Source organism: Atractosteus spatula, chromosome 4 (genome assembly GCF_055471065.1).
Source record: "Atractosteus spatula isolate fAtrSpa1 chromosome 4, fAtrSpa1.hap1, whole genome shotgun sequence".
In the NCBI taxonomy this organism is placed as follows: domain Eukaryota; kingdom Metazoa; phylum Chordata; class Actinopteri; order Semionotiformes; family Lepisosteidae; genus Atractosteus; species Atractosteus spatula.
Window position 1 is genome coordinate 12,932,034 of NC_142709.1, and position 12,743 is coordinate 12,944,776.

Sequence of the window (12,743 nt, forward strand, 5' to 3'; positions counted from 1 at the left end):
TCTGTATTTCTTTGTTCTCATCATGAGGTGGTCTTCGACACAGAAACAAACCTGGGCTGGCATCCCCAGAAACATGCCAAGAGATTGAGGGTACAGATACGGGAAACGTGTTTATTTTGTTCTCCGGAAGACGAAAGGGACGTTACTGGACTCGGGGAGGAACGGCGGCCTTCGAGCAGCCCCAGCGATCCCACTCGCTGGACGAGTCTTCCCCCTTCCCTGGCAGCGCCCGGAGCCGGCAGCAGCGCCGCGTACGAGGCAGGGCTGCTGGCTCAGGCGTTTTTAACTCAATCAGTTCTCCACGAATGAGTAATGGACTGGCGTGTGAAAGCGTTATGTGTAAATTAGGAACGTAATGAGGTGTGAGGAGGGAGACGGGACTGCTGGAAGCACGGCTTCACTTCAGGCTGCCATCTTGCGTCGGGAACAATAGTTAAAAAAAGACAAATCGGATACAGTATATATACATACACACACACACAGGATACTTAGATTTTCCCCCAACAGTTTGTGGAAGCCTTCTCACAACAACACCACAACCCACAAAAGAAAGAAAACGCCAAACTTCAGCGGACTGATCTTTTTATTTTCGGGGTGAATGAACGACCCCCCCCCCTCATCCCGGAGTGTGTGGGTGGGTGGGTGGGTGCTGGGGGGAGATTATTAATACTTTCAGTCTTGGCTGGCCGGTGTGGACGACAGCTCCCGGAGACATGAGAGGATCCTGCACCGAGGCTGTCAGGGCCGGACAGCAGCGCCGCTCAGCCGCCCAGGGGCTGGGAGTGCTGATCAAACGGCCCAGCGATCATCTGATGCCCTGAGGACACCGCTGCCGGGGACGCTTGTTCTGCCGAGGGATGTAAACGGGGGGCTTCAAGGACCCTGCGCTGCCGCCGGTTCCCGCCCACGCTCACTCCGGCTCCTCAGGGCAGCACCCCGGGGCGCCGCTTCTCACCGCCTGCCAATCACCCCCCCGACAGCCCGTCCGGGCAACTCCTGGCAGGGCCGGCGCCTCCCCGGCGGCAAGGTGAGCCGCCTTTCCACTGAGGAAGCCCGTCTCGGCGGTGGGAACTGAACTCCTGCCCCGCCACGGCAGCGAGTCAGTCAAGCGACAAACAGAAAAGGACACGTCGACATAAAAATGCTTATAAGGAAGCAGGATTGTGTTTATGTACATGCCAAAAAAAAAAACCTAAGAATATACACCATAATACATAAGGGTAGCTTTCCAAGCCAATACAAAAACAACAAATACCATGTAAAGTAAAAAACACTGCTGAATTGAACAGGTTCTTCCCAGCCTCTGTGGGCTGTGGGCATTGCACTTTTCTCTTGCCTTCTCCTCTGCTCTCACCCCCTCCCGTCTCTGGAATTCAGCTTGATATGTCCTCTGCATGTCTGATGACTCCTCGGCAGCGTGGGGAGCTGCAGTTTTATGACATTAAATATTAAGAGCTGGGAATTAATAATGGAGGCTGACAGCTCATCTCCAGTGTCTCCCTGGCTGTCCTCCTGTGCGCTCCTCTGCACAGGCCACTTCCTCCCTCTCTCTCTCCCCCCTCTCTCTCTCTCTCCTCCGGCTGGGAGGCGCCGCGGTCCCGGCTTCCTCAGGGACCCCTGTCCTTCAGGGTCATGTCCGGAGAGTAGAAGAGCACGGTGGTGTCGTCGTCCGAGTCGGAGAAGCCGCCCTCCTCCGCGGGCGCGTAGCGCACCGCCCCCGGGTGGTACTCCCGGATCTGCGTCCTGTCGCAGAAGCGAGAGCGCAGGGCCAGCTGCAGGGGAAACAGGGGAAACAGGCAGGGTCACCCCGGGGTCACCGCGCCTCCGCTCTGCCCCACCGGAGTCCCCGCACCCCTCGCGCAGCAACCTACTTCCCACCGACGCGCTCCCCGGCTCGCTCAGGTGGAAACCTCCCGAGTGAATTCGGCTGCTTCGCGTCGTTCTTTTTTTTTACCCCGCGTTTCCGGATCTGAAAGCAGGTGGATGCCACAGATGATTCCACCTCCTTGATCATGGCGCTGCCTGAACAACGTTTCTGGGTTTAATATTGCCAGCACCCGAGAATGTAACGCAGGGGGGAGAGCGTAAAATGACAGGCTGTGTGTTACACGGATCGGATGAATGTTTCCGATTCTTCGCGCACCTCAGAAAAAACTTTGTGCTCGCTGAGCCGACGTGCCTTTCCTCTCCTCTCCTCTCATGCAGACAAGAAAAGGGATAGCGTTTCCAAGCTGTCTGAGCTGAGCAGCTCGGAGAGAAAATAACTGAGCATAAAGAGCACGTTGTACAGCGAGCACTGATCAATATCAAAGACAAGCGAAGCCAAGAGAAACTCTTCGAGCTGATGTGGAATGTTCCTCACAGCAGCCCCTAGATGTGATACCTTATTTGTGTGGGCAGCAGGGAAATGGCATGAACGCTGCCAGGATAAACAGCAACTGCCTCTTAGTCACAGAGCACACACGTACATGCCAGCTATCATAGTGTGTTAGAAGATAACACTAAAATAGTTCTAATTATGTTTTGTATCTCTTTCATCCTTAGCTTCACAAGAGCTGCTCTATTAATTAGTAATATAATAGGGGATGTTTTAATTGAATGAAATGGAACTGAGTCTCTTCATCGCCACCTGATACCACCTCCAATGTATCAATGTCATTGACCATTAAACTGGGGGGTCCACTCCTGCAGAAACACTGTGCATCTGTCTAAAACTGGAGCAGGCACACTGGCGTGGCTCTCCAAGTTGAAGTGAAAGAGCTGCTTTCTGCATTGAGGTCGCACACAACCGCCATATAAAGCAAGAGCAAGCAGCACCTCCAGCCACACGCAGGCGGAAGGTAATAGCTCGCTCGTGTTTGGACTTCAATGTACCTCCCTCCCCTTAAGAACGTGTCCACTTTACATAAATCCGCATTAATCAGAGACAATCTCTGCTGACATTTCTGATAAAGGTCACCGAGCTCCACACGCCTCCCCAGCTCTGCTGCTCTACAGAGAGAGCCTTCACAGCAAACACGGCCTCCACCGCCGCCATTAAGGGCATCTGCAATTTACCGCTCAGCACATGTAATAACCAGCTATTGTGCTGCACCTCCTGTATGTTTGGGGTAATGCATGTTAAATATAGCTATTTAATGGCTGAAATGTCTGCACAACAGTTGAACAGAAGCCTGAAACGTACCCTTTGAAGGTAAATAAAACCCTTTCTACTGTAACACCCTTCCCTCTGGATGAAATTGTTGGTGAGCACGAGCATGAGCTCACTCACGAATCAGATTTTGAACAAACATTACGATAACTCTACATTGAAATGCCGAGAAAAAAAAAACAACAACCTTTCAAATGCTGAAAAGGTTCCTGGGCTCAAATAATTCTAATTGCAACGCGCGTTGAGAGAATTGATAGTCTTTAACATTTAAAATTCCACAAATGTCTCTTCCGCGGTTCTGGGCTGAAAAAAAAAATGAAAAGTTCAATTATTTTAAAGCCTTTCAGAAGAACTCCATTCTGTAAGGAATGAAAATCGCTGACAGAGCCTTTGCATTCTCAACACAGAGGGAGCGCTCCTAAGTAAAGGACACTGTTAGGTCTAATCATTCAATCTTGTTCTAAAAAAAAGAAACGCTGCTGAAATCCTAGTTCAGCCTTTTGATCACAACAAAAGAAGGAGGCCAAGTGCTCCTCGTCGTCTTTAGATGAAGACATTGGGTGGCATATGGTCATACATATTGCTAAACGAAACCATCCCGAGGTTTAAGACTCAGCTGATTTACAGGTCAAAAAGCAAAGGATCCTACCATATCATTTCAAGTGGGACGAGTAAGAACTGAACAGCTTGAAAGGATTGATGTTAAAACTTCTGGATAATTAAAGTTTAAAAAAAAGAAGAAGAAGAAGAAGCAGCTGTGAAGATTGACAGCTGGGGAACTTAAAAGAAGTGGATCAATGTAAATACAAGAGAGCAAATGACTGGGATTAGAGCTGTAAGCTACATGCACTTTACCAGCTCCTCTCCAGCAAATCTGATTCTACAGGCCTGCCGTCGCTAATCTCTGCGAAACAATTTCCCAGCCTTTCCTGTCTAGGACATGCTGCATTACAGACCAACACATTTATCAGGCTGCCTCCTTATCTGTGGATCTGCACGGAATAGTTACGATAATATTAGAATAGTTTCATGCTGAGAGGGTTTTGATTACACTGGCAAGCGCAAAGGCAAAGCTGAGACGAGCAAGACGGGGAGAAGGCTCGATGGGAGCGCGTGACCTGATACAGGCTAATGCCCGTCCTCATTATCAGGCGACACAGCCGAAAAGCTCGTCTCCTTGCCCTGTTAATGGCAGGTGGCGCTGGGCAGGTTTTGAAACAGGTTTTCTTCTCCTGCGCTGTCCAGCCGCTGGGAAAGCATGCCGTCTGCAGGTGTTCGGCCTGGAACAGACGAGCCCTCCCCCCGGGGGTGGGGGAACCGCAGGAAAGTCAAGGTCTGCGTCTGAAATCTGAAACCGGGACTCGAGGGCTCCCTACAGCTTCAGGTCGAAACCACCTGACCGCCTGCCTTCCACTTGCACTGCGAGGCACTGTTATTTTATGAGCTGTTATGACTTCTAAATTTATTTTGTGGTTCGCCCTGCTTAGCAAGAAAACAGCCCCTGCTCCTAAAAAAAAAGGGCAGAAAAAAAAATCAATAACCCACTCAGCCCTGAGCGATGTAAAAAGGCAGTTTCTGACTGTGCGTTTTCCCGTGACTGCCTGCCTGTGCCTGTGTCAGTGCTGCATGGCTGCATTCAAGCCGGCCAGCTCTTCCTGAGCCCTTTTCACTGCCAAGACTTTATCACAACCTACTGCATTTTTTGTCTCCACATGCCAGATAAAGTTCCTGGCTGAAACGCTCGCTAGCTGTGCAAACCTTGGCAAGATGGCCTTCTTGTATTTTACCCTGCTCTCACATGTTCAGCGTGGGAACAGCGGGAAGCCTGCCTGAGCTCCGGAGACGAGCCGGGGGGGGGGGGGGCTCTTCTCCTCACCGACAGCTGTACCTGAATGCCTGTGAAGCTGAGCTGGCCCCAGGTGTCCTTATCCAGGCCGAACACGAACGAGTTGGCCAGGCCGTGCAGGGGTGCGGAGAGCACGTGCAGGAACGTCAGGGCGAAGACGGGCTGCTCGGGGTAGAGGGCGTTGTGCAGCCTGGGGAGATAAACAGAGAGCGGGTTTCACCGCGCGGCTCTGCGCAAAGCAGCACAGCTCAGCACAGAAGAACTAACAGGAAGCTACTGGGAGTAATTAGGTTAATGCTCTTAACTGCAACCAAGTAGTCTACCCGTGGGTTAATGCCATTAAATATGCAAAACTTTCGCATAATAGACAGCAACTACTTTCCTACTCTTGCATCCAAATTCACCCATTTTACTGACACATCTAAGAATTAAAAGCATGTTCTCAAATACACGTTTTATCTGCACTCCTTCCCTTTCAAATCATTGAAGACACCGAACGTTTCCTTTCTGAACAGTCCTCCGCACTGATGTCTAAACAGAAGGCGCTCCACACCAGAGAGGGCCGCCGCCGTTGTCAGAAGACCACCTTTATAAACACTGGTGTACAGTGTGCAGCATCCCAGAAACACTGCCAGCACGACAAGGCGTTTTGCGGACTGTGAGGCACACATCGCCATGAGCCTAGCCCACATTCTGAGACGACAAAACCTCTAACCCACACCTGAGAGTATAAACAGGAGCACGACAAGGAAACAGAACACACGCAACAGTTAATGCCCTTCCTAGGTGCCTCGAGTCTGTCTTGGAGTGATTGCTGTTAAAGAGATGGCCTGTGTGCTAGGCTGCCTGCGACGTTACTAATTGGAGCCACTTGTACCGTGGCCTCCTGCCAGCAAGGAGCTGTGCATTCACTCCAGGTAGGGCCCCCAGTGGCACCAGGCAGACTGTAGGCCGAGCCCTCTCTCTCTCTCGTCAGAGTCATTTTTAAACAAGACAGAATTCTGCTACTGAGGGTGAGACAATAGTGGCAAGGGGAAGTCGTATAAAACTGTATTCTGTACATACAAAAAAAAACAACAACAAGATCTTATCAAAGGAATAAAGAATTGACAAAAAAACAAACATCATGTGGGATCTGGACACGAGCGGAAAGCTCATTTCAAACCGTGAAAAGGGGGCACCTCTTTTACTCAGTGGATTGTGGGGAGTCTGGAACAAGCTAGTTTTGCTCTGCTGACAAGTTTACTATTGAAACTCATCAGCCTTCTTCGGATTTCAACACCACATTGCTGCGTGTGGAAACATATCGCTGCATGCTTGCTCGACTTGCATCAACCTTAGATTATTAAGGACTGAATAACAGGGTCGGTTTCTGCATCACCGTTTTATGGGGGGGGAAAAAAAAACGGTACCCAAACAGTTTTGTATGAACAGGAGAGGAACAGCCTCGGGAAAGGAGGCCTCGAGCAGGAGCCTGGGCGCAGGCGGCCCAGGTGAGCGTCAGACAGCAGGTGTGCAGCTACGAGCAGAAGCACCGCCGCCCCCCCCGGCTCCCCCGCCGTCAGCCCCGCTCATCGAGGTCAGCACTCTGGCGCGGGAAGAGAGGCGGCCTTCAAAGAGCAAGGAGAAACTCCCGGGGCTCTGTCCTTCGGTCGTTTCCGAGTAAACGCATTCATACCGACAGCATTTTGAGGGGATGCAGAAACGCCGAGCTGACCTACATAGCTCTTCCCCTGCCTTGGGCGCCTGTGGCCGCGAGGAGGGTCTGTTAAACACATTGCCTTCCTGCGCTTCCTGCTTAATAACCTGCATCACTTCACAGCGAAGGACACTTTATATCAGCGTTTAAGAGACTATTATGGCTTGTGGAAAAGTCCAGCGTGACACATTCCTGGCTGGGGCTCTTGAAATGTGCAGCAGCTTTAAAAGGACAGTGGGATGTGTTACTGTCTCAGCCCTTCTCGTCTTTCTGAGCCAATCTAACAGCCTGGGAGGACAAATTAAGGAGACACTTGGCTAGCCACCCTACCTGGGGCTTGATTTATCTCTCAGTCTGAGCTTGGCTGACTCTGGTCAGGGGGGATGAATGGGGTGTTTCACAACGCAGTGTGGGGGCTCATAAGAAAGTGTATTTTAGCACAGCTCCAGCTATGTCCCAGAAAGCTTTCTTAAATAATGTGGTGTCAGTGTAAAATCTAAGGCTCGCTGCGTGAGCAGATCTTGAGAAACATGACAAAGAACGCATGAAGGAAATTTGCATCACTAATTCTCAATTTTTCATTGATTTTCCTTGTGGAGTTTCTTACATATTAGAAACTGTACCTAGGGAATCGAATCAGGGAACAAGAAAAGCAGAAATGTTGCAAACAATCTCAGTGCTACATCTCACTTATTAGTGCCATTATTACTTATGTTTATAAGGATACAAATCCCATCCCAGTTCAGAAAGAAAAGTGGAAAGAAATGTCGAGAGGTCCTTAATAATTTGAAGATTTACAACCCTGAAACCGACTGCATGGGCAAATGTCTCACACTGGAAATACTTGGTGAAAATCCGAAATGGAAAACTACATGGAAGCATTTACACACTCAACGTCACCCGTACAAATGTGAAGGGATTGGACTGGACTGGAACGCTGGCAGAGGGCCCGCTGCCAGTCCTCAGTGCCTAGTGAGGAGCATCTCGGAAAGAATTAACCGTGCCAGCTGCTGCTCGGATTTGTTTCACTTCTTATTAAAAACAAAATACATCAAGAGCACAGAAACATCCTCTCCCCTCTCCTGCGTGTCTGGAGGCTGGGAAGCAGGCGCAGTCACAGAGCAGACTAACAAATCCGCGCTCCTGCTTCCTGTTTGCCTGGAACGGGAGCTTTGTAATAACAAGGAAAAAAAAAACCGACGGGGGCTGGAGTCAGCCCGCTGAACCGAGTCATCAGGGATATTGTTAAAAAAAAGAGCGAAGCAATACTTCCGAAGGAATCAATGGGATACGCTGGTGGGAACCGAGTGTTGCGTTGGCGCTGGCGATCCACTGGACTGCGGGGGAATCACTAGAGGAACAGAGAGGGCAGGCCGACAGCAGGGGAAGACAACGGACAGCTAACGTCTGAGTGGAGGCAAAGCCTTTCAGTAGAAGCTGGGAAAGACGGAGAAACTCGAGCTTTACACCCGCAACACCCACAGCCGACTAGGATCCAGGCCCTCCTGGACCAGATCTACACGTCAGCGCCGAGACTCAGGTGGACCTATGCGACGTTTCGGAAGGGCGCGGAGGAAGAGGAAGAAGAAGACCACAAATTCAAGGGCTTTACAGCACAACAAGACTGCTTGTTACTGCTTATTCCATCAACCAAGTCAAAATGTCAAGAAACACAACACAACAAACCCCTTCCAAAACCCAATTTTTATCAACGATAAAAGCTGCAAAGTTGTGTGACCGTCGCGGTTCCGCGCGGGCCCGGGCCCTCGCCGCTCCTCCCCGCCGGTTCGTTCTGCAACACCTGGGGCGCGAACCTGGGCCTCCAGCGTCACGCAACAGGGAACCAGCCGCATGAGCTAAAGGAGACCTCCCCCAGCCCAGGCGGCTGAGGTCCCCGCTACGCGCAGGGAAGGCGGTGACGTCACCGTGTCCGAACTAGCTCCTCTGCAGTTGCAGAAGCCGAGCCCTGGCAAAAATATTTCTGAAACGCATTTCCTTCAGTTTCAAAATCCAAACTCTTCTGAACCATTACAAACTGAGCTGTTGCTTTGGTATCCAGCGCTATGGCAGGGGCTCTCCATCCTGGTCCTGTGGACCGGTTAGTTTTCCTTCCAGCCAAACTCTAAATCACACGGCTGAACCCTTAATTAAGATGATAGTTAATTAAGGATGAATTAAGGATAGGATGAATGTGAATTCTTCAAATTGTTTTCAGCTCAGATAGACATTCCGGAAGTCGCCTTTTAACTAGCGCATTTTGAAAGAGTCTTAAAATCCCCAATGTTCATATCTGAGAGAAAAACTCCTCAGGATATCACTTAGTAAAGAGCTCCCTTGGAACAAAATCCAGGACGAGGTTTAAAGAAACCTTGCGTTACAGCAAACCACTCCTTAAAAGTGGTGACACAAAATGAATAAAGATGTCTATCGCGTTTCACTAAAGAGGGGTGATAATCTGTGGAATTACTAATCCCTTGTTATTTTCTTTCATTGCAATGTTCCTGTTTTACCAAGAGCCTCCTGAACAATCTGCTGTGCTCTTCCGAACACACAATCAGTGCAATAAAACACAAAAACAAAGAGGCCTACTTATTATTCTGTCGTGACTCCAAGCTGGGAAAAAAAATAATCACAAACATTATTCCTTTCCTCGGGTACAGCTGCAACTAGGAAAGGCTTCTCAGTTATATGTGAGAACAAAAACAAAAGCCATTTGAAAAGCCCTTTTCACTGGCTGCTTCGCAGAGCATCACACAACACGCAGCATTGTCACAGAGGCACCGAAACACATCAGTGAGGGCCGTAATTGTCTTACTGGCCAAACTAATCAGTTCGCGCAAGAATTAATACGAAATACAGAGGACAAACAAGAAAAGAGAACAAAAAAAAACAGATCACCACCCGCCCTAAAATAATCACCCACCCTAAAAAAAAAATACTTTCCCCCTCCAGCCTGTGGTTGTCGGCTGTGATTGATATCGCGGATTATTGTATTTAGACACGTAGCTAACCGAGGTTTCTTGAACAAAAACAACATTCATAACGAAAAGGAAGTACTGATAAAGGACCAGCCAAATGCCGCCCCGACGGCACCGAGCCCAATGGCAACCTGTGTGCTGTCTCTACAAGGCAAACGCGATCTCTCCCCGCTCCTTTAAGGAGAGACTGCACTTGATAGGGGACGAAAGAGGAAGTTAACCGGGGGGAAGCTAGCGGCGGATGCTGGCTCTAATCGGACCGCGCTGATTAGTGAAGTTGGCAAGCGCTGCTTTCCTCAAATACAGACTAAACCTGGGTCTGGGAGACAATGCCAGACGCCCTCCATTCTTTATTATTCATCCCGAAACCCTTCTGTGGTAGAAAGGGGAGCTTGAACATTTTTCTTCTTTCTCCTTGGCTGCGCCGCACAAGTGGAACTGCTTTCATTAAAGAAAAGCTGAAAATCAATTACTGTGTTAAGACTTGCACTACGATGACAATTATAGACGATGGATGGACTGGTAACTCTTAATTATTTACTGTGGGCAACTATAAAAATGAAACCGATTCCACGGACGCCTCGGAATATTTTTTTTCTCTCTCGTTTGCCTTTTGTGTGCTCTTGTGCTCTGACGAAGGCTGCTTCCTGCGTCTGTGCTGTAGGCAGGCTGCCGGTGGGAGGGTGAGGGTTAAGCTGCGGTAAGCAGAGGGCTGGGAGTGTCAGATTCCTGCTGCAGGAGGTCGCGGCGCTATTTGATACGCGCCTCGGCGCAGAGCTCAACCCGGGCCTTCTCGGAGCGCGCACACTTTCCCCATTAACGGTGCCACTCCCTCGGGCCCTGCTCCGCCACCGTCTCTTTCTCTCTCTCTCATCTCCTCTGCGCTTCGGATCACAGACCTTCGCCAGGCAGCTGAGAAACTCAATACCCTCATTTACAGACAGCCCAAGACATCGCACGTCACCCCGCCTCCCTCCCCTCACATCCCGCAGGCGGCAATAGGAGTTTTACAACGCGCGTTAGCGTTATCTGTCTCTATCAGCTCCAGTCCCAGTGCCACTGCGACAGGGGAGAGCTTAAATCCTGTCAGTTCCCAGCACCTGGATAGCCCAACCCCTTATCGTGGGGGCAGAAACTGCACACTCAGCCCTGGTCACTGTGCTTTTGGTGTGCTGAAGTCTAAACAACGCTTGCGATTTTATATTACGTATGTCAACAGCCGTAACCTTGCTCTAGTCTGGTTTCAGAATTACAACAAAATATAAAACAGGCAATTTGGAGATAGCTCTGTCGACGTCTTCAGTGTTGCGCAGGGTCTCCAGAGAGCATCATCCGTGCTTATAAATACACGGGCTCGGAGCTCCAGTCTGAGAGAACGGGAAGGAGTCTCCTGGCGTATTAAAGTAATTCTCACCTCTGTCTCCCCAGACGTACCCCCACGCCACGTAACTCGCACACTGCTCTCAGTTGTGAACGCACACACGTTGCCCGTTTTCTACCACTTTAAATTTCACCCTCGTCCTCTGTTGCATTTTGTGCATTTGCGTGACAGAGAACGTCGCTACGTGATATACCCTGCTGCTGATTTTTATCAAATGTTTACCTGCACTCCCGGTTTTCAATAAACTCGTTTCTTATTAGCCTACGCTGCCCTCTGGCATAGACGAAACATTTTATTAAGGAAATCCACTCACTTCATTACAATTCACGAATGTTTTCATGCTAGCCTTTTTAATATGTTTTTTTTTTACGGCCTTGGCTTCTGTGCTTTAACCTATTAAAAACGAGGGTTTTGTTTTCAAAATAACGCGAGCTCGCCTCTAGGGGAAGCAGCTCTTCAAACTGGCTGGGATGAGCAGACTGCACCTAGCTGCACGGTAATCCTCCGTGCATTCCGCCGCCACGCTCCACAGCAGCGCTTTGAACAAGCCTCCTCACTCGCCTCTTGAAGCGATGCGATCCGTTTTGTTTTTTTACAAATGTCTATACCCTTATTTTTTTCTCCCGGAGTGCCTTTTCCCCACCTCTCACATAAGTAGCACGCCGTTCCCCCGCCGCCCAAAAAAAAAAACAACAGCGCAGGGAAAAAAAAAACAATAGTAAGGGGATTTAAAATGCTGATTCTTTCTAAACTAAACTAAATAATAAAAAAGTAAGACGAGAGTAAAAGGCCTTCCAGTCTAGCATTAAACCCTCTGATATTGTGCCTCGCCTCCCGAGTCGCCCTAGGCATCAGAGTCTCATGCTTCTGTTCAGCTCCCACAGCGAGCCTCCGGCCCTGCTAATCCCCAGCGCTTTGTCACCACCTCCCCAGCCTCACTGACGCTCAGCCTGTCCGTCTGCTTATCTCTCCACTCTACTAAGGCTGCCCTAAGCCTTCCTTTCCTCCCCTGATCTCGCCGCACAGACGGCGCTGAGTGACTACCGCCTCTCGCCCCCGTGCGTGTCAGAGGGAGGGGAGGGGGTCGGGTGGGGTGGGAGCCCCGGAGTGCGCGAGAGGGCCTGAATCCCCCTTTCTCCGTGAGCGTCTGGGGCCCGAGATCAGACCCGCGCCGCCGCCCTCAGCCACACTGCAAGCACAGCTGGATTGAACTAACAACACAGGGGCAGCCAAGGCTGCCTGACGACACTCGCAGCGCTGCAGTCTGCACCATAATCCCCTTTGATCAGCAAAGCTGGGGTCGCTGTGGGGTCAGCGCTGACAGGCGGCTGTCCAAGCGAAGGCTGACAACGAGAAATTTATTACACGCCCCGCATGTCCTCCGTCCAGCTCTGTTTTCCCCTCTCCCTTTTTTTTTTTTGCTGCGGCCGCCCCCCCATCAACTCTCTCCCCTCATTCCCAAGGAACATCTGTGTGTGATTGGAACATGGCATAAATTATTTCAGAGGCTGCTGGAAACACTGGCTTTAAGTCTCTCTTTAGTTTCTAAAGCTGCGGCACTGGAAAGGCTCTGTCAGCTTCGGAGTGTTTGCGCTAACACGCACACACAGAGGCGCGCACACCCCCCCATCACACACACACAAATACTAAGTGGCCGGCGCGCATAGCTGTTTGGTTACTAAGCGTCT

At 50.2% G+C, this 12,743-nt stretch overlaps 1 protein-coding gene across 4 annotated transcripts in view; it reads right to left on the reverse strand.

Annotated features, from left to right (window-relative positions):
- Positions 1 to 1,145: 1,145 nt before the first annotated feature.
- LOC148835847 (uncharacterized) overlaps positions 1,146 to 12,743 on the reverse strand; it is a 150,131-nt gene continuing 138,533 nt past the window's right edge. For all 4 annotated transcript variants that reach the window (XM_088913250.1, XM_088913254.1, XM_088913251.1 and 1 more), the window contains 2 exons: positions 5,040 to 5,187; positions 1,146 to 1,772 (listed from right to left, as the gene is read on the reverse strand). In XM_088913250.1, the coding sequence (XP_088769376.1) occupies positions 1,608 to 1,772; positions 5,040 to 5,187 (313 nt within the window). In that variant the 3' untranslated portion in view covers positions 1,146 to 1,607. The remainder of the gene's footprint in view (positions 1,773 to 5,039; positions 5,188 to 12,743) is intronic.